The sequence below is a fragment of the Pogonomyrmex barbatus genome, unplaced genomic scaffold, assembly GCF_055798465.1.
Source record: "Pogonomyrmex barbatus isolate J1 unplaced genomic scaffold, ASM5579846v1 scaffold11, whole genome shotgun sequence".
Classification (NCBI taxonomy): domain Eukaryota; kingdom Metazoa; phylum Arthropoda; class Insecta; order Hymenoptera; family Formicidae; genus Pogonomyrmex; species Pogonomyrmex barbatus.
This window is the reverse complement of record NW_028297107.1, coordinates 404,783-431,065: the sequence shown is the minus strand read 5'-3', so window position 1 is coordinate 431,065 and position 26,283 is coordinate 404,783. Positions and strand designations below refer to the sequence as shown.

At 29.3% G+C, this 26,283-nt stretch overlaps 5 protein-coding genes across 13 annotated transcripts; 2 read left to right on the top strand and 3 right to left on the bottom strand.

Moving 5' to 3' along the window:
* Positions 1-555: 555 nt before the first annotated feature.
* LOC105431546 (5-hydroxyisourate hydrolase) lies at positions 556-1,984 on the bottom strand. Its single transcript, XM_011645801.3, has 3 exons — positions 1,873-1,984; positions 1,450-1,583; positions 556-1,160 (listed from the first exon to the last, which is right to left on the bottom strand). Exons 2-3 carry the CDS (start codon positions 1,581-1,583, stop codon positions 929-931), a joined length of 366 nt encoding a protein of 121 aa, XP_011644103.2. The 5' UTR covers positions 1,873-1,984; the 3' UTR covers positions 556-928.
* Positions 1,985-2,569: 585 nt separating this feature from the next.
* On the bottom strand, positions 2,570-7,904 carry LOC105431545 (uncharacterized). Of its 3 annotated transcripts, XM_089070888.1 has the most exons (8): positions 7,768-7,904; positions 7,123-7,642; positions 5,501-5,706; positions 4,638-4,859; positions 4,290-4,505; positions 3,604-4,020; positions 3,361-3,518; positions 2,570-3,059 (listed from the first exon to the last, which is right to left on the bottom strand). In XM_089070888.1, the coding sequence occupies exons 2-8, from the start codon at positions 7,298-7,300 to the stop codon at positions 2,834-2,836; spliced, it is 1,623 nt and encodes a 540-aa protein (XP_088927014.1). In that variant the 5' UTR covers positions 7,301-7,642; positions 7,768-7,904; the 3' UTR covers positions 2,570-2,833. The 3 variants fall into 3 exon arrangements, with proteins under 3 accessions (XP_088927014.1, XP_088927015.1, XP_088927016.1); XM_089070889.1 differs by lacking the exons at positions 7,123-7,642; positions 7,768-7,904 and adding an exon at positions 6,880-7,029; XM_089070890.1 differs by lacking the exons at positions 7,123-7,642; positions 7,768-7,904 and adding an exon at positions 6,613-6,789.
* Positions 7,905-8,213: 309 nt separating this feature from the next.
* LOC105431513 (uncharacterized) lies at positions 8,214-14,767 on the top strand. Its single transcript, XM_011645743.3, has 3 exons — positions 8,214-9,197; positions 9,939-10,246; positions 11,509-14,767. The coding sequence occupies exon 3, from the start codon at positions 11,587-11,589 to the stop codon at positions 13,345-13,347; it is 1,761 nt and encodes a 586-aa protein (XP_011644045.3). The 5' UTR covers positions 8,214-9,197; positions 9,939-10,246; positions 11,509-11,586; the 3' UTR covers positions 13,348-14,767.
* LOC105431511 (NADH dehydrogenase (ubiquinone) MNLL subunit) lies at positions 14,751-16,404 on the bottom strand. 4 transcript variants are annotated; one of them, XM_089070900.1, is made up of 3 exons: positions 16,279-16,386; positions 15,779-15,919; positions 14,751-15,192 (listed from the first exon to the last, which is right to left on the bottom strand). In XM_089070900.1, exon 3 carries the CDS (start codon positions 15,023-15,025, stop codon positions 14,843-14,845), a length of 183 nt encoding a protein of 60 aa, XP_088927026.1. In that variant the 5' UTR covers positions 15,026-15,192; positions 15,779-15,919; positions 16,279-16,386; the 3' UTR covers positions 14,751-14,842. The 4 variants fall into 4 exon arrangements, with proteins under 4 accessions (XP_088927026.1, XP_088927025.1, XP_011644041.1 ...); XM_089070899.1 differs by having other exon boundaries at positions 15,779-15,968; positions 16,279-16,372; XM_011645739.2 differs by lacking the exon at positions 15,779-15,919 and having other exon boundaries at positions 16,279-16,404.
* On the top strand, positions 16,393-26,258 carry RN-tre (USP6 N-terminal like RN-tre). Of its 4 annotated transcripts, none has more exons than XM_089070883.1 (8): positions 16,393-16,512; positions 16,888-17,126; positions 17,213-17,536; positions 17,618-17,805; positions 18,110-18,270; positions 19,233-19,553; positions 20,159-20,294; positions 21,348-26,258. In XM_089070883.1, the coding sequence occupies exons 2-8, from the start codon at positions 16,975-16,977 to the stop codon at positions 21,779-21,781; spliced, it is 1,716 nt and encodes a 571-aa protein (XP_088927009.1). In that variant the 5' UTR covers positions 16,393-16,512; positions 16,888-16,974; the 3' UTR covers positions 21,782-26,258. The 4 variants fall into 4 exon arrangements, with proteins under 4 accessions (XP_088927009.1, XP_088927010.1, XP_088927007.1 ...); XM_089070884.1 differs by having other exon boundaries at positions 16,425-16,685; positions 20,159-20,433; positions 21,348-21,491; XM_089070881.1 differs by having other exon boundaries at positions 16,427-16,685.
* Positions 26,259-26,283: the final 25 nt, after the last annotated feature.

Here is a 26,283-nt window from a genome sequence, read left to right as displayed (position 1 = left end):
GCGCGCGTGCATGTGTGTATAATTATTTAGATTAGCTTAATATAAGTAATCTTTTGAATAATGCTAAATATACAATTAATCATTTTCTCTACAAATCTACACACAATTATTTTCAAAACTTTTATAAAAGCTGTAATTTTTGCTTTTTCACACTAAATTTGTTATAAAACACAATTGAGAGAAAGTTCGCAATTTATCTTGAAGCATTATTTCAAAGTGAAATTCTAATCAGAAAATTATTCAATTATTATTTCCTAGAATTCTATTATCTTTTTTAGGAAATAATAAAACGATTCAGATAGGAAAATTATTCAGTTATTTCTTTTAGACTTCTATTGTATTTCCTCAAATAATGAAATACTTTCAATTGGAGAATCTGTTTTAAATAGTTCTATATATATATCTCTATCTTTCTTAAATAGAAATCTAGGAAGTAACTGAATAATCCAATCAAAATCCGGTCTAATTTTTAAATTTTATAATAAGTCTCCAGTTCCGTAATACGTGACAATAAATCGCTTAAATTGAAATTCTGAGGATCAGAAAGTCAACATGCCAGAGTTAGAAATTTTTTTATTTTATAATAAGTTAAAAGTCAATGAGTAGAGAATTGTAGAGTATTTTATAAGAGTTATAAAATACTTGTCTTCCTTAATATAAATGATCAAATTTTCAATTTAATAGAATAAATTCTTTTATAATAATTATTCTTATTTTATCTTTTATGCAACTAGACTTTGTAAATCTTGCGCCAATATTTAAATTTATACCGGTTCTCTCTTCTCACACAATTCAATTCACACATAGAGGCACGTACAAACACCGAATAAAGTATATGTTTTCTAGTAAATCTTTCGAAGGATGCGGGCCGTTTTGTAATATTCGTTGACATGCAACCATAGCGAAATCATCTTCAGCGTGACACCGATTATGAACCGCGATACGTAGTAAATCCGAAAGGATTCAGTAATAGAGGAATGTGATAGTGCTCGTCGGGATGCTGTACATCAAACACCACGTCGACTATAGGATACATGGAAGTTGTCGCGATTCGTTTGAAATAATCATTTACTCGAAACTCAATCTTGAATCTGCTAGGCCCGCAATACTCTTGCTCGTTCTGCAACAGATCCATGCAACGTCCATTTGAGTCTGTCACGCTGTAAAAAAAATAAAAATTAATGATAAAATTAACGAATTAAGTGACTTCGTCATTAATGATCTTTTTTTCGTTTATTTCAAATAAATTAAAACAATACAAAAAGTGTACTTTTTTTTATATTAGATAATATATATGCGAACAACATTACAAATAATAACATACAAATAAAAAAATATACGATATTTATAAAAAACTGTGATAACATGCAAAGATGGAGAAATCTTTGAAAGTTATAAAAGATGACGAATGAACGTAAAATATTTACAAAAAAATGTATAGTAATAAACCTTTCTTTTAAAAGATTCCACATGTTATCCTTAAACTTGTAAAGACACACAGGTAAACCATTAGCAGGCAGACCTCTACTAGTATCCAAAATATGCGTGGTGATGCTTAACTTTCCTTCATTTGATTTACTCATCTATCATACAAAAATCCAGAAAATAAACATATTACATAAAATTGACAATGTAGATGTGGAAACTTAAACTTAATCTTTACTTTTAGATATCAAATTTCAAGCTGATAATGTCAAGAAATATTAGATAATTTAAATAATAATTTATATATCTTATATTTTTATCACTTGAAAAATTATTAAAAAATTTAGATAATTTTTCTATCAAATATATTTTTCCAAATCTTTTAACTAAATTTCTTCATTAAGAACTCATTCAAGATATTTTCATGTTTATCATATTATTAATTACACTTGATAACTCGAAGAATCGATTTGGTTCTGACAGAAGAAACCATTTGATTTCTATTCCACTATCATTACGCTCAACACTCGTGTTGCAAATACAACTGCGTTCGAACAGATCTGCAGTTTCAAAGAATGTTGAGATATAGATAGAACGAATCAAAGGTCAAGGAACGTTGGCAATGAATTATAAAATTGATATTTATCTCTTTTATATTCATTACAGTTTAATAACATCATTTCTTAAAAAATATATGTATAGATGTGACTTTATAAGTAATAATTAGCAACATACATTAACATATTACAAAAAAAAATTCTTATGCGTACGCAGTATAAAAAAATAAAATAAAGTATTTCTAGATATTTATGATTATAAAATTATCTAACATGTGTGTGTGTGTGTGTGTGTGTGTGTGTGTGTGTGTGTGTGTGTGTGTGCACGCGCACGCATGAAATTATGATTATTAGAATTATGATTATTATACATAATTGTGCGCATACGTGCCGTGCGCGTAATTAAAAAAATCGTAATTAAAAAAAAATTTATTTGATTATATGAATTATTCTCACGAACTCGGCATATAAAAATAATACAATCATGCGCACTAATCCATACCTTAAGTATAAATATATTATAATTTTTAATAGCTAAGCTTTTCTATATAATTACATTTTGTCACTTTGTGAAAACATTCAAAATATTTTATCATTTTATTTATATTTTATTTATACGATCGTAATATAATTATAAGTTTTTAAATATAATGTTAATATGTACAATAATATATAATTAATATTAATATAATCATACCTACATACATAATACAAGTAATTAAAATATGTTTTATTTTAACTATTTTTACAGTGTAAAAATAGTTCATATTTTTAAAAATAAACTGAAATAAAACTTGTTTACCCGCATTTCCCTTTGTGTAAAAGGAAATATATTCAATAGAATATCTTATTTATGTGCCTCGATAGATTGTATAACCAAATGGACTCAATAAAAGAGGTATATGATAATGAGCATTTGTGTTTCTCACATCAAATACAACCTCCACAAACGGAAACATAGTATCTACTCTTTTCAACGTAAAATACTTATCAACGTCAAAATGTATTTTATAACGGCCAATTGTTCCATTCACTTTCTCCACCAAATCATTACAATGGCCATCAACATTTGTATTGCTGAAAATAAAATTTTATTTAAATCTAATATATATTTTTATCATAAAAATTTAATTTTAAAATATTAACGTTTCTTGAAAAATATTAAAGTTATATTTTGTTTTTTATGCTTTTCTTGTTTCAGGTATTATTAGAATAATACGTTAATATTTTTAATAAAAATTTTGTGTTTATTAAAAAAAGTAAAACAAATATATTTAAATTATATAAACAGTGCTTCCTAGAAACTTGACTAATTAAATATATTAAATTATGGATTTTATATTAATAAATATTAATAACTAATCATAAAAAAACATACTTCTCATTCAAAAAAGTCCATTTACCATCCATCAGTTTGTATAAGCTAACTTGCAATCCACTAATTGGAAGTCCTTTAACATTATCAACAACATATGTAGAAATGCGCAACTTTTTCGACGGTGTGGTTTTTATCGATTGTTTTCCCAAAACAGTATTCTAAAGCAGTATTGTAAAGACATCAATAAAAATCTGTATTTGAATTCTGAACCATATAAAAAATAAACTAAAAAAATCTTATTACCTTTTTAGATGATTTGGGGCCAGGCAATTGTTGATTGACAACAGTTGATTGTTGACTAGTGTCAGGAACAATCGACGACTGATTGTTGTCGGACACAACTGGTTCTATTATAGTTTTGTCTGATTCATTTAACGGGATGACCTTCTTTTGATCAGTCAACATTACTGTGCCAGGCTTACCCTTAAGTTTGGTCAATACATATTGTGTACCCGGTTGAAATGTACCACCAGTTAATGTAAATGTTTTGTTACCGCACATCAAAGTAATGGTCTTTGAAGTTTTCATATTTGGCGTGATTGGCACAAAACTCATCGCATTCTGAGTAGGTACGGTATTTGTCAAGATACTTGTCTGATAAGATGTATTCAATACCGGTAATGATGAGCTTACAACAAGAGAGTCTTTAATGTCATCTTCCTGTTATCAAACAATATTTTTTTCACTAAATATAATTTTAATAAATAAGCCAAGAATATGTCAAAAAGCAAATAGTAATGAACAATACTTGGCAAGCAAAACTTTATATGCCATTTATTTTTATTTTAAATTTACACATATATAAATTCAAGAAAATTGCTTGTTACCAATTACGTTATAATTAATGGAATAATGAGATTTAACTAGTTATAATCAAGACTGATTTTTAATTATAAAATATTTTTCTATCGCATAAACACATAACTCACAAGAACTTTGTCATTCTTATTGATTTTAATATCCAGTTTCTCATCTTCCTGTAATTTTGGTGTTTTCTCAATATCATCCGATTCAATTTGTAGACTGGGCATGTCATCATTAGCTGATTCCACTACCATCTCCATCTGGATATTGCCCTCTTCTTCCTCGAGATATTCATTATGAACATGGGCCATAGCCTCTGCCAAAGGATCTCGACATTTTTGCTGTATAACATTATTAAAAAAATACATTAAATTATTAAAAAATTTAAAAAATATTAAATTTAAAAAAATCATCAAAAATATTCCTACCAAACATAATTATTACATTTTATAACATAATTTGTAGTAAATTACCTCAGGCATTAATTTGATTTTCTTTATTACAGATTTAGAATCTTCACTGGATTGGCTATCCTCAATTTCTTTTTCTCCTTCCTGTTCCATATTAACTACAGCAATTTTTTCCTTCATATCTTCAACATCTATTGTTTCATCATCTGTTTCCAATCTCTCAACGACATACTCGATATCATCTTCATTGTCTTCACCTAATTCTGCCTGAGAGTCGTCTAAAGTCTAAATAAAAGAATTATTTCTATATAACAAATATAATTTTATATATATATATATATGTGTGTATGTATATATATACATATATATGCATACACACACAGTATATTATATATACTATATATACTATACTATATTATATTATATATACTATTATATAACATTTAAAGACATATATTTAATATTTTTATAGAAGATATTTTATAAAATTTATTATATTTTTAAATGTAAAAAATCCTATATGTTCTTTCCTTTTAATAACATGTTCATCAAAATCAAAATATCATAAATATATTGCAAATAGAATAACATGTAAATATCTGTAAAAGCAATTGATTTGCAAACAACAGATTTTAATTTATAAATCTTAACTTCTTACTTCAGTTTATAACGATTGATTTGAAAAGTTAGAAGTTGAAAGTAAGAGTATAAAATAGTAAGAGTAAAAACTGTAATCTGTTTTGAGAAGTGATAAATTAATAATTATAAGCCATAAAAAAAGAATAAATTATGCTAATTGTGCTATAATACATAAATTTTTATAGCAAACATGTTTAAAATAAAAAATGATCTAAAAAGAATATTCTATATCATAGGATATTCTATATATAAAAATTAATAAAAAATCAATGTATATTGATTCTAACCTCAACTTCTTCTATAAGCGCTACTTCGGGTGCTTCGGCTTCTGCTTTCCGTGCTTGTTTTTCTTCCAATTCGTGTGCTAAAGCCGAACGCTGATGTTTCATCGTACATGTATGTTTCAGCAGTGACAAACGATGTGCATGAAGATTTTTCTTGCAATATAAACAATAAGCACGAGTTGGTTGACAGGGCACTGAAGTCAACCATCCTAAATAAAAGTATTTTAAAATCATGAAATGCTTCTATTCTTTGATTAAATAAATCTCATATCAAATATTATCTACTATCTAGGAATTATAGATTTAGAATTTTAAAAATTTTAAACTAAAAGTTAAAATTCAATCAGAAACATTTTTATATCAAAATTATTTCTGCAAAATGTAAAAGCTTATCCTATATAATTTATAAATTTATAGTCTTAAATTAAACTTATTTATATATAACTATAAATAAAATTGATAACCTTTCAAATAAGAATAATTTTAACATTGAGATAATTTTAAATAATTTCATCAATTATTTATCAATTATTTATCAATTATCATGAATCTCCATATCAAATAATGCATTGGAGATTAAGGATCACATAAAAGTGACATAAAAATAAAATTTATATTTTTTTATATTAACTGTAATATTAAATTAGTAGAAATAAAAAGAAATTGATATTTTGTAATGTTATTTCATTTTGAGACAATTAGACACCCTCATATAAAAGTTTGTCTATCTATTTCCAATATCGCTGAAATATTTATTATTTCTATAACAGGTTTAAATAGAACAAAATATCACATCCAGAAATTTAAAATTTTTTATAATTTCCCGATGCTTACTCTGACTCATCAAAGCTCAAAGACTAATATCGGAGATCCTTCCCAAAATTGTTTTTTTATTTACCAAACTATCAATATTGAAATCTGTTTTTTCTATCTTTAATATAATTCCTTAATAAAGTATTTTCGCTCAATCGTTGAAATTATAAAATAAAAAAGATATTGCATAGAAGAGCTGAATTAATTGATAAATATTTATCAATTATCAACTTGTTAAATTTTTGCAAGATCAATAAAAAATAAAAGTTGTTCACGTGTAAAAATTAATTCCTTCAAATTACCAATTTGATAGTTCAATACTGATATTCTTATCTTCTATTCTTAACTTGTGAAAAGAAATTAAAATTCCTGGCGATAAATACTATCGAACCTCTATCGTACAGCATAGTGTAAATAAATCAAAACATTAGCTAATTCTGTAGTAATTGTAAATATTTAGCCTGGACCTCGAACAAATCATCTTTAAGATAGAAGATCTTCTATCACATTCCTATTCAACGATTCTCAACTCAAGTAGCTCAAAATCGCGACATGAAACTCTGAAGTACCTTACGTCCCAATTTTGGACTTTGTGTTTCAAACACCAGGCTTGCGCTAGCGAAAACAAAATATTCATCTCCCACGCGTATGCCCCGCAGTCAACGAAACGGCTAGATAAGTTGAGAATCGGGGATTGATCGATGGGGACTAGGGTATGGAAAGTTAATCCGAGAGCGAGTTCAACCCTGGTAACGACGTGAGGGGACCCTATGTGGGGTCCCTCTCGTCGCGAGAGAAAGAGAGGGACGTACCTTTGAAATCAGACATCTGTTCCCATTCCTTCCTATAGCGTTGCGTATAAACTCGAGTCTTCGCGTGGCTAATCTTCCCGGTTGGAGTCAGCCGCGGGGGCGGCGTAGTCAGCAGGTTCGCGCATATCACCGTCTGGTCGGGACCGATGATTGCCACGGGTCGCGGCGACTTCTCCATGCCTCGGCACGTTTCTTTCTAACTCTCTAAATTACGCCGGGAATATTCAAGCCAAACCAAAGATCGAGGCGTAAAATTACTAAAATAGTTCTTTCTTTCCGCGACCGGTCACTTCGTGCGGATGGAAATCCGAAGAACGCGACAGGACGACGATCTCTAGGCCGTGCTTCTAGTATCGAACTCCCTAGCGAAATGGCGGACGCCGATGTTACTGTGCGCTGTGCGCCGATGTTACGAGCTGCCTTTCCGTTTAGCCTCAGCCTCGGTCATCAAAATGGCGGCGCGTCGCAAGGGCGTGCCTGTTGACGATGGCCCGGACCATCTCGCTCCGACACGGATGTCCTTCGAAACACGACAAAATAGATTATCTATTAAACTTCGAGGCACCGATCGACATTTCTGTGCGGTCGATCTCGAATCGTAAAACGTTACATATTGGATATATATATATAGTAAATATATATTACCGATTAATTAATCGATGCCGATTTATCTTGCCTCCACTTTCGCTTACTTCACTGACAAAATACATAATACGGTTTTTGTCGATATGCGCGCGCAACCGTTAGGAACGTTAGCCACTAAACGCGTGAAATTTGCAGGGAACATGAAATTTTCTAGTTTATAAAATTAGTGACGGAATATCTTCTACATTATTGTACCATTGCGTCCCCCGAAAATCACTTTCAAGAAATAATCTCCTAGGAAGTCATTCAAGGAAGTTATTTCGAGTGCTGCTATCGCCATCTAGAAGTATCTCGAAATGATTTTAAAATTTCAACGGCTCTCTAGTTGACATTTTTTTTTCTAGAAAAAATTCTAGTCACAAAATAAAAGTTTCAGCGTTTCCATTCGCAATGGATTTTAATCACTCCGAATGCAATTAATGACATGTACGCTCTTGTAAAAATCTAATATCGAAAGATAGTTACTTATTTTAAATATTATTAAGGGCATTATTGTTCAGCATTCAAATAACAATCTTTAGTACTAAATTGAATTTTTGTAAGGATGATCCGCTTTGAATTACTATAATAGAATTACAATGAAACTGATTATCATATCATCATTATATTTAATCGGTTAGTTGGGATTCTTGATAATTCAAAAAGATATATGTATGGGGAATATATATGTTTTAAAAAGTAACTATTTGAAGTTAACTCGTTTAATTGAATATATATATATATATATAAATTCGAGATAAATGCTCTGTATCGCGAACTACGTGTCGTTAAATTACCGAACTTGCAACGCAACTCGCTCATCTGCATTTCCTCTCTTAATAAATCGATAAGCAATTTCTGAAAATCGATTACTCTCACCATCCCACTCATGAAATTTTTATTATGAAAAATATCACCTCGTTATTATTTTAGTTATTTTAATGTACATACCTTTTTTCTCTTTAAAACAGAGCTGTCCAGAATTCAGAATTTTTGAATTGATACACGTTGGTGTTCACGTTTATTCTCTTTCTCATCAGTATATGTACTTTTACACGGTATATGTTATTAACTGATTACATTACTCGTTACATTTGAAATTCACATTTTAAATATAATTGTTATTCTTTCCACCAGATAATAGAAAATAGCCAGATTCACCGGATATAACCAAATAGTTAATTACTATTTATTTATCAGGCGGATTACGTGTTAGTAGCCAGATTGACCGGACCTTCTTACAAAATATTATAAAATTTATTTATTGTTAGCAATTGAAATTGATTTATTAACAGAAAAGCATATATCTTTTTAAGTATTTTTATCACTCTGAATTGCTTTGTCTTGCCAGTAGCGCTTGTAGATTACGAAAAAATGTTGCTTCCGGTCCACCAATACTAACAATAGGAAAATGAGTCAAACAAATTTATCATGAAATATATGCTTAAAAGGTATGTTTTAGAAATTTATTGAATAGTTTCTAAGATCAATAGTTTGAATGGAATGACATATGGAACTTGAAGAATGAGCTTGCCTGTGACAAATCGTAAAATATCAGTAAACTCTCACACTAAAGTAAACACATTAATACATACATAGATAGATATATTTATCATTGTAAAGTAATTGTGCTTATGAAACTTTTAAAGTTGAGATTAACTAATGCTCGGAGACACATTTATTGCTAAACTCAAAAGAAGTCCGAAAGCAAAAACAGAGAAAGAAACGGCTGAACAACAATTTTTTCAAGAATTTGAAAATTTATTATATGATTTTAATGTAACAAATTAGGTGCAAAAGTTTTATTAAAAATGTTTCTAAAGTTTTAACCATGTCGATTTTCTCAAAAACGATATTTTCAAAGTTAATGATAAAAATCTTGAAAACTTATTAATCTAGAGTAATTGCGTTTTCTTTTCAAGTAAAAGAAAAATTTTTTTTTAAGGTTAAAACTAATAAAAATTAAAAAATTTAGTAATACATTAAAATTTTTTTAAAATTAAATATCTTCATAATTGTAACATTTTACAATTATAATATTTTAAAATGATACTGTTTTATTATTTTTCAATACTTTTAACAATACTTTAAATCAATATTTCACAAATATTCCACAGGACAAAAGTAAAAATGTAGAATTCTGTTAAATCTTTCTATTTAACTGGCACTTTCCTTATGGCTTTATCCTCTAGGTTCTCCTATTCATAAGGATGGGTCGAAAAAATATAAACGTCACGTAACACTCTTACCTTTTATATGTGTGGGAGACGCAGGTAGGATGTCAGAAATATGCGCTGCATGGTCCACTGTTGGGCTGGGATTTAAAACGGACTCAACAAATCACATCGCAGATAGTATCCGACCGGCAAGCCGAACGAACGTAGTGCTTACATATCTGAGAACAACGTTCCAGACGAAGTTAAATGAAAGTTCATTTTAACTTACTGACGCCACGCTATACATATTTTCTAAAAGTTGCAGTTGAATTACGATAATCTCGGTACGTAACAATTACACTTTAATAATTGGCACCGTGCATATTAAATTAATTATATTAATTCCGAAATCCATCCAGATTTGTTTATTACGTTTCTTCAAAAGAATTATGACAAATAAGTGGCAAAAAGAATTCCAGTGTTCTTGTCTTCATGGATCAATTTTGTTTAATAAAACTTGCATTATTACATGCATATAACATTGCATATAACATGTATTTTTTTCATATGTATATAGATAAAGAATTAATTTTAAATATATATTTTCGGAGTTAATATAATTTAAAATTTATATGTTTAATTACAACAATTATTATCGACAATTATTATTAGTAAATATAATGATAATTTTTAATACATATGTAAATAATATTAAAACAATGATTTTGAATACTTTAAATATGTAATTTATAGTAAATTTATAATTTTAAATATTTTGAAGATATATATACATTTCAATGACTAAAGATAACATTGATTAACAAAAAAATTTTGATATGCAACTCTAATCAAAATAAATGTTTCTTACAGTTTTTATCACGCTGAATCCATAAATGAAACATGTCACGTCGGATTTTTTAAAAAGATGAAATTAAAATTCTCTCAAAAATACGTTTTTTAAGAATTTTAATCGCATTTTTCTTAAAAATCTGATGTGATAGATTATTTATTTCCATTTATGGATTCGAATTTGATCCATAAAATTCTTATAAATTTTATTTTATCGATAGATATAGAGATACGTTTTCACAATGAATTTGAATAACTGAATAGCATTCTTGTTTGATTCATCAAAAAGAAAGTCTATGCAATCTTCATTATTTATTTCTGTAAAATATAGCTGCATATCTGCTATTATTCTTCTTATAAATGTCTTATAAATGTCTATATAAAGAAGAAAACAAAATTTAAAAGGATAGCAAAATAACTTTAACTGCAAATAATTCAAGGAATATCGAGATATTTAATAAATCACACATATTCAAAAAATAATTTTTTAAATACACATGTAAAAAATTTTATTTTTATCTGTAATTCATTTATATTGGCATTATATTATTGATTGCACTTGATAGTACATGTCATCAAGTGTGGAATCACAATGTGAGATCTAGACATGATTAGATTTCCTATATAATTTATTACATCTATTGTACAATTATATTATACTCTTAATCAAAGATCTAAAATTACGTAATTTTTAATTATTATAATATCCTAATTTTTATGCTTTTTTAATAAATAATATTTTATTCATTATTTGCAGAAATAATCATTCGGCATAACAAATTTTCAACGTAATCCGATTTCGATAGAATTAAAAAGTATTAACACAGCATCAGCCATGAAACCAATCCTGTACAAAGTCGAAACCTACATCATGCCCGACGCGGAAAACTTAATTAAAGAGATCAATGATATCAACGTCGCAAATCGATTAAATATCCAGAGCGAAAACATATCCGAGAAAAATATACCAAACAAAAAAAATGCGTCGCTTGTTTCGCATGATAAATGCAAGGAACTCGTAAAGTTTTCTGCTGAGAATAGCAAATTGATTGATATAAAAATTATGAAAGATATAACGAACGAAAATGCAACTGAATGCGTCAATGAATGCCTTGATAAAAATATTAAACATAATAATGATAAGAATTCTTGTCATTCTGATGAACTTCTATGTGCACAGAAAATGGAATTTCAAACGTCGATTAAACCTCAGGATGTATATCCTGCACAATTCAAACACGTTAACTTGATGTCAATCGATGAGAGAAGCGAAAATTCTTTGGATAACAAGCTGAATGACTTCTGTTGTCACGGTTACAAAAATGGTTGCACTGCATCGATTCCATCGCCCGAAGAGATCAGCGAGGAAATCTTTAAGGAGAACTGGCTGCAAAAGATTGAGATGCTGAGACATCACGAAGCATGTTTACGGGAGAGAGAATTGAATCTACAAATTAGAGAAAGCGAATTATTCAAAAGAGAGAAGAAACTCAGGATTATAGAGAAGAATCTCAAAAATAAAATGAGACAGCAGATAAAACATCAAAAAGATGTGCTAGTCGTGGAAAAGAGGCTGCAGGAAGCTGCAAAAATTTTATCCTGTGAAGATTTCAATGAGTTTGCACAAGAAGAAATCGCAGAGGAAGAAAATATCCCAAAGGAAGAAGAAATTTCCGAAAAAGCAGAAATTTCCAAACAAATGGAGCTTTTAAAAAAAGTAGAGATTCCGAATAAAATAGAGATTGAAAAAGGAACAGAGATTTCGAAAATAGTAGAGATATCAAAAGAAACAGAAATTTCGAAAAATGTAGAGATTCTGAAAAAAATAGAGATTCCAAAAGAAACAAAGATTTCAGAAAACCTGCAATCTCTCATTAATCCACAAGAAAGAAATGAAGAATCTAGTAAAAAAATATCTCTATTGCACTCAAAGAGCAATTCATTGTCAAGAAAATCCTCCTATTCAAAAACACTGACTCATTCATACGCTTCCATAAAGTATAAAGGGCGACCTAAGATAGAGTACAATGATCTAAACTCAACATTGTCAGCTGCTAGTGGAGAGTCATCCTTTGTGCGGACGTCGGAGTTGTTTAATCCAACGATTTACAAAAAACCGTCTGCGTTCATGCGGTCAGCAAGCGAGCGACGAATCAGAAATAAGGATATTATAGAAAAAATGCAAACAGTTGAATCTGAATATATAATCGAGGAAGATAAAATCTTCCGGAAAGTCAGCGATAATATATGTGCTTTGCAGGAAAAGGAAGCAAAGTTCCAGGATTATGGACTCGTAGATTGTAAGCCAGATAATGTTCCAGGTAAAATAAAACGTAACGTTGATAACGAAGGGAAATTGTCCTCATATCTCGATTTGGAAATCGGCGAAAAGCAAAATCGCCCAAATCTAGCTGAAACATTCAAGAACAGACCAGTCTCCTGGAACGAAGAGTCAAACGAATGGCTGCAAAAGAAGCGCGAAGCGTATAATTCAATGATCAAACAATCAGCCGGAAACAAGGAGAACGTCAAGTGCAATACTGTCACAACCAAAGTAGTCAAGAAAAAACCAAAAAGATTCACTCTATTTCGTTAGCACGTTTACGATATTACAAATAATATAATATCTAAAACAAGAATCTGATGACTCGAGAGTTAATTTTTTGCTTATTTCAAAGTGATAAGAATTTCTGAAGAAGGTTTATGAATGATCTCAATCAATTTAAAATAATGCAAATGTAATATAATTTTTATAGAGATTTGTAAATATGTAGAGTATCCAGTAATAATTTCTCATGGGCAAATAGAGTGGATTATGTTGAATGGAAAAGTCTTGTCATCATTTTATAATTTTCACAAATAATTAAGTAATTGTTAATTTATACAGATCCACGAATATTCGAAAGGATTTTTCTATTCAACCTACTCTATTTACTTACGAGAGATATATATATAGTTATTATCGGATACTGTATATACAAAATGTTTTCTGTAATTCCCATTTCTTAAATGGGATGGCATATTTTAATTAACATAGTAATGTAGTTCATAAAAAAAAATACTGTCATAATATTTGCTCCTTTGAAGCAAACAACTTCTCTCTTTGATATTTTTTCGTATCAATTAAAAAAAAAAAACTCAACAACAACACGTATACACAGGTACACACACAAGTGTTCCAAAATTACCGGATATTGCTTTACTGACAGATTCTGTGAAACACATTTTAAAACGAAAAATTTCCATTTGCGAAAAATTTATATGTTTGGATATGGAACTTCGAATAGTAGATGTTTTTGCATACTGATTTATCTGCATTCATTCGTCTGCTTATGTGTACACTACATATCTGATAGTTCTGTAATTCGATTTAATTAATACTCTATAATATTAACATTCTTATATATTAATTTTTATATATAATAATTATGTATAGTAAATTAAATAATCATAAATGAATGACAAAATAAATTAAAAGTAATTTTCTTATTGTTGCTTGCAGAATTATATTAAAAAAACTGAATCACTATAATGGCACTTTCACTGCCGTTACAGTGCCGTGCGATATTATTATCCATATCTAAACACACAAATGTTCCGCAAACCCATTTGTCAATTTCAAAACTTTTCGTTTGAAAACTATTAGTCTCAATTTATCTCAATAATTTTATATAAAAATTTTTATTTCATAATATTTTACAGAATCTGTCAATAAAAGGACACTTGATAATTTTAGAATACTATATACACACACACATATATATATATATATGTGTATAATTTGATGTGTGTATACGTATTGAATCTATATTAGTAAAATAATGCTGTATTTATTTTCAATTCGATATGAAATTGTACTGAGCAGTGATATATGTTACATAATTCTATATATATTTATCAAATTATATTGTTATTAAAAAAACAAATTACATATACATGCTCTTAAATATATTTCATCATTTAATTTAAATTACTATACATATATATATTAAAAAGATATTTTATAATTTTTGTAATTCATTGTATTTATTTATTAACTTACATAAGGACTAATTTCTGTAATTTAAGTTTAGTGATATATAATGATAGAATTAATATGGCCAGGAAGGAGATTCTCCAGGCTTTAACTCTCTACCATACAATGCTGATTTATCTCTAAACATTGTCATTCGGTTCGTTTCCATCTTGTCTATCTTATGACCAAGCATAAAACCAGCAAAAGGAAAGATAAGTGTCCAATACATCTTCCAGATGTGTTTATGCGACAGACCCATATTTTGCAATTTCACTTTCCTGTTGTGCAGCGAGTTGTTGTTTCCAGCGAGCTGTGTGTTTCAAATCTGCGTAAATTGATAACACTGTAGCCGTAGGGAATATCACACTGATCAAGTTCCGCCTAATCAAGGTTCCAATAGCTTTGAAGTTGATAGACCCCATCAAACTGAAAAATTTATCAAGATTTTCATGAATATATTTTCATTAGATGGAAAAATGAGATCAATAATGTTCTAAACTCTATATTGTAGGCTTATAAAAAAAAAGTCTATAACTTTTTAGAACTTTTAACAAGATTATTATAGTTATATTACAATTACATAGGTTTTTTGCTATTAGGTCTATCCTTTTTAGCCAAATTTCCTGCATCTCTTTCTTTTTTTTCCAACATGAAAAGAAAGAGGAAATAAAAACCGTACAAGTAATTCTAAAAAGAATAGGCTTGCTAAAGGTGAATATTCATCTATTTCATGCAAGAAGTATTACAACTTGTAAAAAAATTTTATAAAAAAAACAAGATTATCTTTGAATCTTTGAATCTTTTAAATATAATTATGCAATTTTTTTCATACATATTGTAGGAGCCTTTAAAACAAATTCAATATAACAACATTGTTGATAACAAAACAGATCTATTGCTTGTATAAGAAATCGAGAAACAATCGAATTAAATCGCACGTCTTGATGATAAAGACAAAAGTAGCGTGATAAATAAGCAAAGTAAGTTGAGGCAAACACGAATCAATTCTTACGATTTAAAAGCAGCATTAATCGATCGATTTCGTTGGCTCTTGCAGGTTAGAATCAGTTCGATTGTTATGTAATGGACATATGTAAGTACATACGTACATCCATCTCTATATAATACTATTATGGCTACGTTCTGATATTCACTGCCAGTACAGAAAATATATAATTCATCACGTATATTAGATTTCGAGTCTATAAAGAATTATAAAGTGTCATTGAAAACGAGTCATCCAGATAATTTTAATTAAACATTTAAAAATCATATAGATTTTAATTTGGAATACTAGAGACTGCCGATGGCGTCTGGCAGAACTGGACTGAAATCTATATTTCGATCAATTACATGACTCAAATATTTAATTAAAATTATCTGGATATACATTTTTAATGATACTTCATAACTTTTTATACAAAATACGAATGATTTCATAGAAATCAGTTTCATTTATTTCCGATTAATTATTTCGATCAAATACATGATGAAAAAAAAATAAATAATTACAATTAATTGGATGGTTCACAAATCTTAACTTTTTTTCGATCAAGTGTATGCGAATTCAATCTATCTATACTATGTCTATGGACTTAACATAACCTAACCTAACCTAAGCGACGCCGTGAGATCGCGCTGGAATCGCAAGGAGAATAGGGGGGACCGCTGATATCTTCCTCGAGGAAGAACAGAGCCGAGCGGCTAAAGAATTGAAATGTTGTGCCGTGTACTTTGTCTGTACTAGTTAGTTAAAAAATAGAAAGATTTATTTCGCGCCTGCTCGACTTCTTAGACGAGCATCAAATTTAACCATAACGGATTTTCTAGTCAATCGAGCCGTCAATGTGACGGTTTAATGACGAAATCTGTTACGTTGAAGGTGGCACGGACGCTGACAAGATACTTACGAGATATATGTAATCTCACATACACGTATTCCACGTTTTTATTTATGTTAATTGTTTCCCAAATCTTTTAATACGTGAATATTTAATAGAGATTTTAATATGTAAATACGCCTCGAGTTCGGTTATGTATTGACAGAATCAAATCAGACAGTGATCAGGTTCTGATTTCAGTTTGCATTTGTTATTATGTACATCTTACATTTCTTTATAGATGAAGCTGTTTAGCTGGATGCTGATAGGAGGATTTATTAACGTAACGGCATGCTTGTAAGAATCTGGTTGCGCATTGTTACATGGGATGAATGAGGAAGAATTATTGAAACGATCTGCCGCAGAGCGCGATAGGATTTTCAGTTGCTATGATCGTGGACGGGAGGGTGCTGAAATTGATCCCTGGGAGGATCCTGGCTATGAGGTCTATCATACTACAGATAGATATGGATTCATACAGTATGCATATGGCATTTTTATATATAATTTCTTCTATTTAATCATCTTGAATAACCATCTACCTATCACTATCTATCTTATCGCAGCGATAAAAGATTACCACAGAAGCCGGATCCATACGAGATCAAATTGCATCATGTGGAGATGGAGAGGCTGAAAAAATGGGAGAAAATGACAAAGCAATGGGACAGTGCCTCAACCAAGGAGAAACTACGTCGTAGAATATACAAAGGAATTCCTAACAGATTTCGTGGTCAAGTATGGGCCCTACTTCTAGGTGTAAAAAATTTGAAAAAGGAGCAAGCCGGCAAATATGAAGAGATGCTGCAACTAGCCCGTCAATGGTCTACCGAAATACGGCAGATTGATGCCGATGTCGCCAGACAATACAGAGATCATATTAACTATAGGTACATTACTGCAAAAATAATATGTTTGTGTTTTGAATCATGAAAGTTTGAAAAAAATTAAGGAATAATCATCTTTTTCAGAGAGAGATATAGTATAAAACAAAAGTCCATGTTTTACGTATTGGCTGCCTACAGTATGTATAACATGGAAGTAGGATATTGTCAAGGAATGTCTGTATTAGCTGGCCTGTTGTTACTTTACATGGATGAGGAAGATGCATTTTGGGGCCTTTCTGTGTTACTTGCCGATCAAAAATACAGCATGCATGGTTAGATTTTTTTCTATACAAAAATAATTTTCTAACGATATACTTTTCTAGACAATATCACGTTCTCTATAAAAGAGAATATCAGAGGATTAAAAATTGTCCATAGGTTCCTGAATATGGATGAATGGTAAGAAAATAAAAAATAAGGAAAAAATTTTTTGACGCAGATTTCTAAATATATCATAAATGAAAAAATGCATAATATACTTCAAATGTTAAAGGTCAGATCAACTATATTTATGAACCTCTGGACAGAATAAGTATTTATTGTATTGAAGTTCTTTATGCACAATATATTTTACAGGCTTTTACGTAGATGGGTTTCCAAAGTTAAATCGCTTTATAGAACACCATGACAAGATAATGAACAAATTTTTGCCGAAACTGAAACGGAAGATGGACAAATGTGGCTGCGATTCCATACTCTATGCATTGAAGTGGTTTTTTGTTATCTTTCAAGAGAGAGTAGGTTTTCTTTTTAAATCTGATAAAACTGTCTTCTCTTTTAAAACAACCATTTCATTACCATCTTTTTTCTTTTTTAATCTTTTGTTTTGTTTGTAGAATTTTTCGCGACATTTTTTTTTATTTTCAATTTTCTATTATAATATATAGCTTCAGATAATGATTATTTCTAATATTAGCCAGTACAAATAAAGTTCAACATGTTAAATTTAATTTATAGGAAACTCTTACAACTTATAACACACAGTCGCGAATCTCTCTAACTTGAAAACTTCTATAATTCAAATTTTTATTAATTCTTTAGGGAAAATCTCTATAAATTGAAAGTAGAAAATCAAAGTATTTATGTTTATAAGCGCATTAGTTACTTGTATAACGCAAATTATATATTCAGTATTCTTCGAAAGTTATAAAATATTATTTTTTTTAATTTAATATTATTTTGTGAAGTTATAGATATTGAATTAAAATATTTTAGCTCAATATTAATATGTATAGTTATGTGTACACACACACACACACACACACACACACGCGCGCGCGCGCACACACACACACACACATACACACACACACATTATCATCATCATCATCATCATCATCATCATCATCATCATCATTATCATTATCATTATCATTATCAAAAAATGGTTGTTAATTTATTAAATTATTAATATTTCCTGGTTGTTAATTTTATTAAATTGTGTCTGAACATTTGTAAGTTAAATTTTTTCCTCTGTGTCTCTATAACTCGAAAAATTTCTATAATTTGATATAATTTCTATAACTTGGAATTCGACGTAAAGAGATTTAATTGTATAAAGATAAATTTTATAAGGTACAAAGTCGTATAAAATGTTCTATGTAACAATTTTATTCTGGAATATATAGAATATTAACACATATCTGTAATATTAAATATTATAATATTAAATAATGAGTTATTAATCTATTTTTTATAGACTCCTGTTAGTCTCGGTCTCCGTATTTGGGACATATTTTTGTTGGATGGCGATCGCATATTACCAGCGATGGCATACACTGTGATGAAACTGCATAAACGCTATCTGATGCCAATGGAGAGCCTTGATGAATTCTGTAACTATCTGCAAATAAAGCTGGAGAAAGACTTTTCTTTTGACGATGACACTGTAATAAGCACGATGGAACGTAGTATAGAGGAGTTAAAACGTGCCAAATTAGACTATCCGGGTCCCCCAATGCCGCATGAATTACCACGGTTTCCATTTGGCACTTTTAAAGAGCCTTCATTTACCAGCAAGGTATTATTAAAATATTATCCTTTGGTCTTTTATCTATAAACAAGTATCAGATATGCTTACAACAATAGGTACGATAGATATGATAACAGTATAAAAAGCTAAAAAGGGTGAATAAGAAAATCCTATAAACATTTTTATATTATAAAAATGTATATATATATATATATATATATATATATATACATGTATATATCCTAAACAAAATCCTAAACAATCTAAACAATCTAAACAATCCTATGTAGACAAAATTTATTTGAACATATACTCATGTAAATTAAATGTTACCTCTTCAAAGTAAGATAATGCGGAATTTCATTAAAAGCCACACCAGCTCAGTAATTATTTATCCTGTTTTACTTTTACAGAAAAATTTAGCAAAAAATATATCAAAACACAGATACCACAATACTATCGATATTATTATAATAGTAATATCAATATATTATTAATATTTTAATAGACAATCTTTTTGATACAATAAATTTTATGACAAAGTACGTGGGAAAAAATAATACATTATACATCAGGATTGAATATTCATTAAGCTGTGAATTCCTTCAATGATTTAATTGTATTGTGATGATTTATTCCCTATATTCGTCTAGGTTGGAAGGCGAAGCGAGGAATTTAGCGAAGCTCAACATGTAATGCGAGAATCCGTGGCACAACGTAGGGACATGGCACTGATCGACGACGACAGGGAGAGTACTACGCCTGTCGAACCGACCAGTGGCCTTGGCGGTGAGTTTAGAGATAATCATGATACGTTACACGATAATAGTACAGACAGTACCTCGCGCATTGAACGTGGCAGCGAGTCCAAGGAGGAGAATGATACTGATGCAAGCGTTCGGATAACAGTTCTCTACAACACTAGGCTGTAAGCGGAGATATTTCGTCGCGACGAATACCGTGCCGCGATCTTAATGAGATCTTACGAAATCTCTCGAATATAGTTTGTAGAAAGTCCTTTTTAGGAGGCTTCTGTCACGATAAAATATAAAAAATATATTTTGTAAGATGGTACATAGTCGTACAAAATGATTTACATATGACAGTTTTGTATAGAAATGAGTAACGGAAGTAGGATATTTTTTATGATATTAAGTATCATAAAATAATAATGTTAATCTGCGATTATATTTTGGAATATGCGATACTGTGAGTCAGGAAGAGAGATCGTGATATATATTAATTAAAGTAGTAAACAAAAATATTAATACTAGATAAATAATGTTTCACACATAAATGCACTTCAGAGATGTGCTTCATTCGGAAGATTTGTTGATAAATCTTTTATGAGCATTCTTTTTTTTTTTCATATATGTTTATATTTAATAAATGTATCTAAATTAACAAAGCCAAGTCTTACATGATTTATAACACAACATACTCTATCCATGCATGTGACTCAAGAAATCCTACATTACTAGAATCATTTCTTCAACACAATTGATATCCATTCTGTTCGATTTCATTATTAAGTCAATTTTACAATTATTAAATATGAAAAAATAAAAGCCTTATTGAACAATCATTAAATTTATTATGATGCATTATTCAATTTTCAATAATATCTTCAATAATAATTTTCATCATTAGTACTTTGCATCTGTTAATGCTACCTTGCTTTAATCATTAAGTCAACTAAATCATTGGAAAATTTAATATTTACCTATTAATAATTGCATTAATAAATTAATATCTTATTGTCTATTAATATTTCTCTATTTAAATATTTGGTGTTCAATTTTTTTCAATCTTGCATCTCTAACGAAGACTTTGTGTTTGCAGGAAGTAAATTTTCTTTCGATCCAAGTCTCGATGAAGGTGCGTCTCCTAACGGCTCTCGCCGGTCATTGGCTGAAACATCGGTGACATCGACAGCTGACCTGTCGGTGTTCAGCTCGGCAACGCGTTCTCAGGCTCTGGACAACAGCCTAGACACTCAAAGCAATATTTCAAACGCGAGCTCAGGCAGCGGCGGATTGCCGACGCCGCGGGCGACGCCGCATCAACCTAGCCCGGACGTGGTGCGAATTTATGTACCATACACGTCGCCCATGTCAGCGGTGGCTTCCTACAAGGACGATCTACCGCGCACACTGCCGCGCTCTCTGGACACTAACAAGATCCGTATTCGTGTCGATCCGGATCAGACGCCCATCGTTGAGAACCTAAAGCCGTTCACGCTGGAAAGCCCAGAAGTGGAATTGGACTTGAAATAAAGTGAGTTGATCGGAGCTGATCAGTGTGGATATGAAGTTGCGAATGACTGTAATGTGCATACGATAGTTTGAGCGATAGTTTCTAGAAGTCGCACTAAAAGGGCAATATACATGATATTAGATATCTATTCTAAAATATTTATTCTTTTTTCTTTTTTGATTAAATATTCAATGTCAGTATTATCAAGTATAATGAGTATTTTTAATATTCTGATTCAAGCATTTAATATACCTTCGTTTGCCTCTCTTGAAAAGTAAAATAGCTGATCTAAGTCTCTTATGCCAAATATATGTCGAAGATTTAATATTAAAAATGAGATATCTGCTATAAATCTTTGAGTATGACTCTAAAGCATTTTTAAGAACAATGCGCGACTTCTGGTATATATCTGGCATATTTTGTATATCCTGCAACAAATCGCGCGTATGTGACAGAAAAAATAATGACAAATACGAAAGTTGACGTGTTAAATCTCGAGAAATCTCTTTATAGAAAGCGTCAATTGATGAATTAAGATTTAGAAATGAGAAAAAAATTAACACAAAATGTACTGTTTCTAGAACGTAATCTTAAATATACTTGTGAACTACGATATAATCTTTGATATCCGTTATTCTTATAAATTTCAATTTAAAAGAAAAATTGTAAGAATCAATTGTATTTCAATTTTAGAGAATCTATAGAAAGATCAATAATTAATTACATTCCAACTTATGAAAGGATTGGAAAGCCTAACTTCCAAAAAGATTAAAGATCTAAGTGTTTCAATTTAAAAAAATGTTAAGCAAAACAGAATTTATAACGCTTCAATTTACAAAGATTAAAAGAAACGAAAGATTGTCGTTGCATTTTGGCTTAATTTACGTTTCATAAATATTATATTGCATAACATGTCTTTATGTAGACACAGTAAACGGAGTATGGTATCGTTGAACCGATGTCAACAAATGATATAGAAGAACAAGAAGAGTACGGATATTTTCTTTGTCTCTTCTTGTATATGCAAGACAATAATTTTAGATGAAATTTTGTAAGCAAAACAACATAGGATATAATATGTATCCTATTATATACTTATTTCCTTAACTGGTCAATTAAGCAAAAATAATTAAATGTGCAATAAGAAAATCTTTGTAGCTTCGTAAATGTCTAATTATATACTTTTTTTTAATAAAAAATGTTTGTATTTTTGTGTTTTATTTTGTAACATTCTGTCTGAAATACTCTATCATGTGTATGTGTGTGTGTGTGTATATATATATATATATATATATATATACACAAATTATATCAATCTGAGTTAAGATTTTATAATAAATGTAATTTTAAGAACTTTTAGAATTGTGAAACAAAAATTAGATCTCTTAAACTGACATGTTGCAAATGTAATTATACAATTTGATAATAAACTAATTTAATAATAATAAGTATAAAAAAAATTTGTTATTAATAATTCGTACACAACTGCATATTTTTGTATTTTTTAAATTAATATCACAATGTAGTATTACAATTATGATGTGTTTATCCTTATCTTAATATCAAATTTGAACATATGAAGAAGCAAGTGGATTATGTACTTGGAATTTACTTTGAATTCTATTGCATTCCAATCATTTGTTGACATTTCTTCTATTGACAAGAAATAGTACATCTACAGATTCATACTATGCCCATCGTTCTCTCGTATTTGTCATATAGTTTTACTTGCAATTATTTATTTTTGGTTCCTATAAAAAAAAAAACATTTGAATGATATTGAAACTGAATGCTACAGTATATCATTATTAAGAATTAAGACATGAAAAATCTTGCTGTATATAAAACAAAGATATATCTAAAGACAAATTCATTTTTTTATATAACTACTATTAAGAATTGAGTTCCAGCGCCGATGTGTAATTGATAACATAAAAAATCTCATTATGCTCTAACCGAATTTTATAATGTAGTAACGTAAGAAAATAGATTTGTCTTTGAACCCAATGTGTTTCGCTAATATTGCTGATCGGAATGACACCGTTCAGTTTTATTAGCGTTAACCTTAACAGAATTTTGTCAATGAGACAATTTATCTTATAGGCAACTATAAACTGATAAACGAATTTACTATAGCATATAGAAAAATAATGTATGATCTGTTGTTTATTTATGCGCTCACGAGCCAATTATATCTGTCTGTCCTTAAGAGGAAAAAATCACTCATACTAATATATATATATATATATCAAGCATTACGCTGCCTCTTAGTACTGGTATCTTTACTTTAAGTTGACCTTTTTTTTTGTTGTAATTTGTACGAGTTGTAAGAAAGATATTGTACATATACATAATATTTAAAAAAACGAAATGGAAGAAACAAAATAAGATGTCAAAAAAAAAACGAACAAAACTTATTAAATGTAGCCAAATTCGAGCTCTTTGTCGCAGAATGTGAATATTGAACGGTTTCTATGCTGCACTAATAGTATTTATATTATTTGATTTGAAGCTATTGCTACACATGGGATGTATATCCCTTGTTTTCGATTTCGTCAACATTCCTGAAACGCGCATAATATTCCTCGATGTATATAGCATTATAGATAGCATTATAGATAGAGAGCCTAAAAAATTAATCTCTCATATAATATATAAACATGGACTTGATTAACAATCGATTGTTACATCTAATAGTAATAGCATAAGAAGCGATGTTAAAAATAACTATTAAATGTTGATCGTCCGGATCTTTATCATGTTACGTGAAAACGAAATTATAGGATAAAAATAGGATAAAAATATTTTATCATAAGTTCCTCTCCGATCATTTCTGTTGCGATTAAGAACAGTTGTAACAACGACAGCAAAAATTTGTTATATTTTTTTATTCAGTTCAGCGAAAAAGGGAATTCTGAAAGGAGTTCGCAACACTAAAATTCTCCTCAGATTTATTCAAATATGATTTTTTTATTGTATTTTACGAACTAGAGGCCAGCTTTGAGATAAAACGTAATGCAATATCTTGCCAGATTATGATACAAGTTATATGTTTAATAAAGAATTAGTAAGAGAATTATTAAACGAATTGTTAGATATAGCGCTGATCGGTGTTGCAACGCGTTCATATAACCTGCTTAAGAAAATCAAACTTGATCATTACATGAAGATATATTAAATAAGACTTCATAAAAGTATACTTCACACAACTAGAAATTGTTATATCCTGCTCGATAAGTGATTAATCTGATAAGATTCTGTCAATGCAGATAATGTTTAGCATATAGTTATAGATCTCGATATAAAAACCGAACGATTCGTTTATTAATTACTTCACTAAGCTGAAGTTCTAGATTGTGTTTTGATATGTATATATACTGTTAGCACTGAAGGTCTATTCCTGGCAAAAAAATCTATAAATAACTACATGATTGAATTACATGATGACACCTGATTATTACTGATTCACGCATTTTTACAACCTTATAGAAAATACTATAAAATATTACGAAATGTTTGTAAATGTAATAAGATGTAGTTTTGCGTAAAAAATTTCTACAACTTTTCATAATATGTTTACAACAAGGATTATCCAAATTTAGACTTTATTTATTTATGCTTGGCGAAACAATAAGTAAAAACGTTGATAAAATATTGTTGTAATTATTTATGAAATATGTCATATTAAAATGGAAAATGTATTAAATCAGTCTGTTAATTCGAAAACAATTCGCGAAATAAAAAGCATAATTTTTTATAATATACATTAATTTTATTTGTATTACAAAGATTTATAAAATAAATATTACAATTATTAACAAAATTAGGAAGAAAATATGATCGATGTTAATCGCTAAAACATTCTCTCGATATTTCATTAATATAATATTTATCATTCAATGACCATGATACAGTGAGCTCGAGTAAGTGAAAATTATTGTGTAGATTTATATCTATAAGTCATAAATAAATATACAAAAACTGATAGAAATTACATGTAACTACAAGTTTGCCGTAACTACACGTAAAAACAAAACTGATTTCTACGTCATAGTATGCTTATCAAAAACAAATGAAGAAAGCGTCCGAAACTGCACATTTTTTCATAAAGTTATAATTTTAGCGTAATTTGGCTTTAAAACTTCTTTTCGTGCTGCATCTGATTTTCGTGTATTTTATACTATGCTAATTAGTTCGGTGAAGTTATTACTTAAAAAGTTGTAGAAATTTTTTTCCGCCAGGGAAATTAATATACATGAGTTATATATTTTCAATACTGACAATGTATTTATGTCGGAAGTTGAAATGTAGTTGGTAGAATATTTGAATCTAACGTATTTTGTCAATGAATGCCTGATAATCCTTATAATGTGCAACGATCTTATTTGTTTCAAGCATATTAAAATACAATTTAATTCTTAAGAGCGATTTTTCCATGGACAATGACCAATTGTTATTGCATTTAATAATGAATGAGACGATAAATTCTTCAAATATGATAAAATAATCGATGTAAAAAGAG

Coding starts and splice junctions, on each gene's coding strand:
- LOC105431546 (XM_011645801.3), bottom strand. CDS start 1,583: ATGAGTAAATCAAATGAAGGAAAGTTAAGCATCACCACGCATATTTTG. Junction 1,161..1,449: donor TGGAATCTTTTAAAAGAAAG/GTTTATTACTAT, acceptor TTTTTTTTACAG/CGTGACAGACTCAAATGGAC.
- LOC105431545 (XM_089070888.1), bottom strand. CDS start 7,300: ATGGAGAAGTCGCCGCGACCCGTGGCAATCATCGGTCCCGACCAGACG. Junction 4,021..4,289: donor ATAAGAATGACAAAGTTCTT/GTGAGTTATGTG, acceptor GTTTGATAACAG/GAAGATGACATTAAAGACTC. Junction 3,519..3,603: donor GCCCCAAATCATCTAAAAAG/GTAATAAGATTT, acceptor ATACTGCTTTAG/AATACTGTTTTGGGAAAACA.
- LOC105431513 (XM_011645743.3), top strand. CDS start 11,587: ATGAAACCAATCCTGTACAAAGTCGAAACCTACATCATGCCCGACGCG.
- LOC105431511 (XM_011645739.2), bottom strand. CDS start 15,025: ATGGGTCTGTCGCATAAACACATCTGGAAGATGTATTGGACACTTATC.
- RN-tre (XM_089070883.1), top strand. CDS start 16,975: ATGAATGAGGAAGAATTATTGAAACGATCTGCCGCAGAGCGCGATAGG. Junction 17,806..18,109: donor TCAAAAATACAGCATGCATG/GTTAGATTTTTT, acceptor TATATTTTACAG/GCTTTTACGTAGATGGGTTT. Junction 20,295..21,347: donor ACCGACCAGTGGCCTTGGCG/GTGAGTTTAGAG, acceptor TTGTGTTTGCAG/GAAGTAAATTTTCTTTCGAT.